The 5,060-nt window shown below is 32.3% G+C and overlaps 1 protein-coding gene across 1 annotated transcript in view; it reads left to right on the top strand.

The window, feature by feature from the left end:
- LOC106471834 (golgin subfamily A member 2-like) overlaps positions 1–5,060 on the top strand; it is a 47,928-nt gene that overhangs the window by 3,782 nt on the left and 39,086 nt on the right. Inside the window, exons 2-3 of the mRNA XM_022400440.1 lie at positions 3,164–3,274; positions 4,913–4,980. Of these exons, the coding sequence (XP_022256148.1) occupies positions 3,164–3,274; positions 4,913–4,980 (179 nt within the window). The remainder of the gene's footprint in view (positions 1–3,163; positions 3,275–4,912; positions 4,981–5,060) is intronic.

Genomic DNA, 5,060 nt, shown 5'->3' with positions numbered 1-5,060 from the left:
ATGCTAGTTACAATATTTCATTCTTCACTTCCATGCGAAAGGACTTGCTTTCTCTTGAGAATGTGGTTGACATGTATCTTTTAGTTTCTCTCATAAATATAATTACTACTGAAAGTATTTAGTATATTTATAATTGTTTTGCCCTTCCTCTCAGATTGCAGCTGTCATGATAGGTAAAAACCTAGATATATATATATATATATATAACATCACATTTTGTTTTAAAACTTGTATTTATTGCCAGATTCTACCCCCCACTGTGAATATACAGTTACCCATTAAAGATTCTGGTTCGTGAACAAAAAAAACTTGCAATGAATATAATTATTATCACAGTAAAACAAATGTATTTGTATTTTTCATCTAATTGCAAGTAATATCTTCCAGGGATGGAAATAATGTAACTTCATGGTGCGTAAGTGGATGCATCCTGCTGATCCAAGGGCAAAAACCACACCAATGAATTAAGAATATGTAGAAAATAAACTTGCTATCATTCTTCCACACTTAAAAAAACAAAAACTTCGAAGTTGAAATTGGTTTAATGAAAAAGGTGTATCTATTTAGTTTTATCATAAAAAAAATTGAAAATTTTGATTTTCTGTTTATTTCAGTATGCTCCAAAGGAGAGCATTAGATTTTGTGTTTATTTCAGTATGCTTCGAAGGAGAGCATTAGATTTTGTGTTGATTTCAGTATGCTCTGTAGGAGAGCATTAGATTTTGTGTTTATTTCAGTATGCTTCGAAGGAGAGCATTAGATTTTGTGTTGATTTCATTATGCTTCTAAGGAGAGCATTAGACTTTGTGTTGATTTCAGTATGCTCCGAAGGAGAGCAGTAGATTTTGTGTTTATTTCAGTATGCTTCAAAGGAGAGCATTAGATTTTGTGTTGATTTCAGTATGCTCCGAAGGAGAGCAGTAGATTTTGTGTTTATTTCAGTATGCTTCGAAGGAGAGCATTAGATTTTGTGTTGATTTCAGTATGCTCCGAAGGAGAGCATTAGATTTTGTGTTGATTTCAGTATGCTTCGAAGGAGAGCATTAGATTTTGTGTTGATTTCAGTATGTTTCGAAGGAGAGCATTAGATTTTGTGTTGATTTCAGTATGTTTCGAAGGAGAGCATTAGATTTTGTGTTTATTTCAGTATGCTTCGAAGGAGAGCATTAGATTTTGTGTTTATTTCAGTATGCTTCAAAGGAGAGCATTAGATTTTGTGTTTATTTCATTATGCTTCGAAGGAGAACATTAGATTTTGTGTTGATTTCATTATGCTTCGAAGGAGAACATTAGATTTTGTGTTGATTTCATTATGCTTCGAAGGAGAGCATTAGATTTTGCGTTGATTTCATTATGCTTCTAAGGAACACACAAGTGATTATGAATTTTCTTAAAGCATAATGCGGCACTTGTATCCCACTAGGAGGAAAGTTAAAATAGGTTTGAACAAAAAAAACTCTAATTTGAAATTTATAACTTCAAAATGATTATAGTTTTTATCAGTTTTTGCTGGTCATTGCTTCTCAACCTCAGTTATCATGGTGTAAGTTCTTATACCGCAGCGTTGAGATGTTCTAGACTAATGATCTAAACAAGTGATTAAAGCTCTTTTTCTATTTGCTTTACTCTTTTAAGTTAGTATGATTTTTGTTCAACAGACTTGTGCGGAACAGAATGAAGTTATAAAAACTTCGCTTAGCGATATGTTGCTAATAATAAAATGATGTTTTTGAACAACTTATACCAAAATTAAACTCCTGTTGTTTATAAAGTTTTCATAAAGCTTTCCTTATCATTCTGTTGTACTTCATTTGAATTGTGATGTTACAGTATGTTAGGAAAAGAAACATTTTTCCTGAAACAAGGGGAGATATGCTTAGTTCATTTTGCGCATAAGCATAGCAAGTTTGTTTCGGCAAAAACGTTAATTTGTTAGGCCTTTTTTGGGCCTAAGTAACTGCTTAAAAGGACAAAGAAAATCACTGAAAAGATGTAAGTGAACATATTTAATACTTGCAGTATGTCAGGAAAAGAAACATTTTTCCTGAAACAAGGGGAGATATGCTTAGTTCATTTTGCATATAAGCATAGCAAGTTTTGTTTTGACAAAAAGGTTAATTTGTTAGGCCTTTTTTGGGCCTAAGTAACTGCTTAAATGGACAAAGAAAATCACTGAAAAGATGTAAGTGAACATAAGATGATTTTAATACATATATTAAATGAAAACTTCTGATTACTAATTCAAAAGTCAGCTTACTTATAATTTTGGTATGGTAAAGTATATCAGTAATGTTGAATACATTGAACTGTGTGTTTATAGCTTTATAAAAGTTCTGTAGCAGTAACTGCTACATAAAGCTGTGACTGATTAGAAGTTTTTTGTGTAACAGGATGGGAAACCTTCATTCTTAAGGGTCTTATAGTTACATTTCCTTCAACAAATGCCAAGTTATAGTTCTGAAACCCTCTTAGCCATCCGGCTTTCTTTATATAAAGTAAACAACTTGCCTCAGAAACTAGTAACTTTTTTCCTGTTATTAGATCAATACATCTTCACCCCACCATTTACCGTGTTACTTTATGTTGATTACCTATTACACTTAATAAATAGAATTATTATAAAACAAAATCCCCCCCTCAAAAAACATGTTTGAGCCCTTCAAATAAATGTAAAGAGTTAAAACATTCCTTGTTTAAGATATTTGGGTATTTATTGAATATTGAGGGGACATACAAATGCAATAGGGAATCAACAAAATGTAAACAGTGGAGTTGAGATGAAAGTCTATGTTGTACTTTTAGCGTTAGTCAGTTTTATTGTTTGTCCCGATATGCACATTTATTGGATTGATGTACTAGTCAGAATGAAAAGACAAAAACACTGAATTATGAAAAAATGTTGTATTGCAATTAATGTAATGGATCATGAAGACTGAATAGTATTTGATCAATATCTTGTAGTGAAATATAGGGATCAATATCGTGTGGTAAAATATGGGGGATCAATATCGTGTAATGAAATACGGGGACCAATATCGTGTGATAGTGACTTTTTTTTTTACATTCATCTTTGTCTATATCATAAAGATCATTCAGCCTTTTCTGTTATGTTTTTGTTTTGCTTTTCAAAAACCCTAAAATTCACAGTTTAGACTTTTTTCAGTTGAAGAAATTCCAGCAAAAAAACAACAAAAAGGGAGTGAAAAAGAAATGTGAAAAATCCACCAATAGTTTGAAGGTGCCTGTGAATGTTGACCAACAAGATATTGTTCTGGTAAGCATTGTACACATCTAGTACTTTTTGTACAGTGAGAAAATAAGATATTATATGATTTGTTAGTTTGCAAAATTCTTAACTTTATTGAGAGAGTAAACAAGTAATATTTTAAAACAATGCAACCAACTGCATACGTTTGTCAGTTATATTTCTGTAATATAATAAATCTGAAAGCCCCATATATGGGCACAAAGGGTATTTTTTATAGTCCAAAAAAGTAGCCCATCAATAAGAATTTGTACCTAAAGTTAGTATATGTCAGTGATTTACAATTATTTACAAATATCAATCGGTTCAAATCTAGATGTACTTATTTAAATACTTTAGTAACCTCTAATACATCTTTCACGAAAATGTGTCATCCCACTGTTTAACTAATTCACTCTCCCAGAAAACATACAAGTTATCTCTTCATAAATCAATGTATTGTCCAAGAAAGCATGTCAGCCATTACTTGGTAAAATACCAAGCATAACTTTACAAAACGGCCATTGGCTGGTTTTCATCAAGACGTGGGTTTGTCCTATGGTACGGCTCTGAATTTTGGATCTCACAAGCTGGTTTTGAGCCGATTCAATGCCACAAAATATTCCCCACACTTTAGGTTATGGGTGCATTATAAGAGTAGCAATCAGTCCTTTGTGGTTAGATGGTAGGAGGTAGGGTGCTGCTGGTTAACTGCCTTCCCTCTGGTCAGTGGTTAAAAATTAGGAATGGTGGCAGATAGCTTTAGTAGTTTTGCCATAAATACAAAAAAATTAATCAGAATATATATTACACTTCTATACAGTACACGTACAGAATGTTGTTAGTTACTGAAATGTCTTTGAAAGGATTGTGATAAAATTAGAGGACATGTTAATATCAGTTGTTAACAGTTTTAAGAAAACGTGTATTTGATAAAGTCAGCTTCTCACGATAATGAAAAAATGTTAATGCTTTAATAAGAAATTTAAAACAAAGCATCGAAAGTGAGCCTCTTCAGGGTGAATAGTAATAATACAAAATTTATCGACGAATCACAAATAGTACCAAAATGAAATGGGTTCCTTTCCACATGCTGATGACAAAATTGGGAATCTCAGAGTATACAACATTCATTTTAGAAGTGTACTTTGGTATAGTCATGATTTGTGGTGTTTATCACAATTTGTTTTGAAATAATAGGTATTTTGATACTATTTGATGTGTCGGTACGTCAGACTTCCGTGTTCTTATCAATATTTTTGTTAAAATGGTGCCACATAGAGGGCACTATTTTCATCCAATTCTTATCCAAAATGTGATTTCCGATGTTGGCTTGTTGCTAAATGATGAACGTTACTAGTCCCTCGACACACGTTTTACAAAGTGTGCTACCCAGGGTTCTTTGCATGTAGCAACATAAGGGATACCAATTGGGAAGAATACAAATGGAAAGTCAGATGAATGGCCACATTTTGGTTTGAGGAAGCATATAAGTGATGGTAAGGTTGAAGTACATCATCATACAGCCATCTGTGCCACAGTATATTGCAAAACAAACATTTTGGCAATACCTACTTGTAGTCGGGAGCTTCGTAATGTGTACATGATATTTAAAAAGGTGTAATGCCTTAAGGTAGTGATCCTTTGTTTTCTGTTTCTATTTTGTAGGACAGTAAAGATTTTACAGCTGCAACAGTGATAAGTGAAAATCAATCGAAAGTACTCGACAGAACTAGGTAAGATATATATATATTATTATACAGAACTAGGTAAGATATATATATATATATTATACACAGAACTAGGTAAGATATGT

The sequence above is a fragment of the Limulus polyphemus genome, unplaced genomic scaffold, assembly GCF_000517525.1.
Source record: "Limulus polyphemus unplaced genomic scaffold, Limulus_polyphemus-2.1.2 Scaffold4892, whole genome shotgun sequence".
Lineage (NCBI taxonomy): Eukaryota > Metazoa > Arthropoda > Merostomata > Xiphosura > Limulidae > Limulus > Limulus polyphemus.
This window is presented reverse-complemented; position numbering and strand designations above follow the sequence as displayed.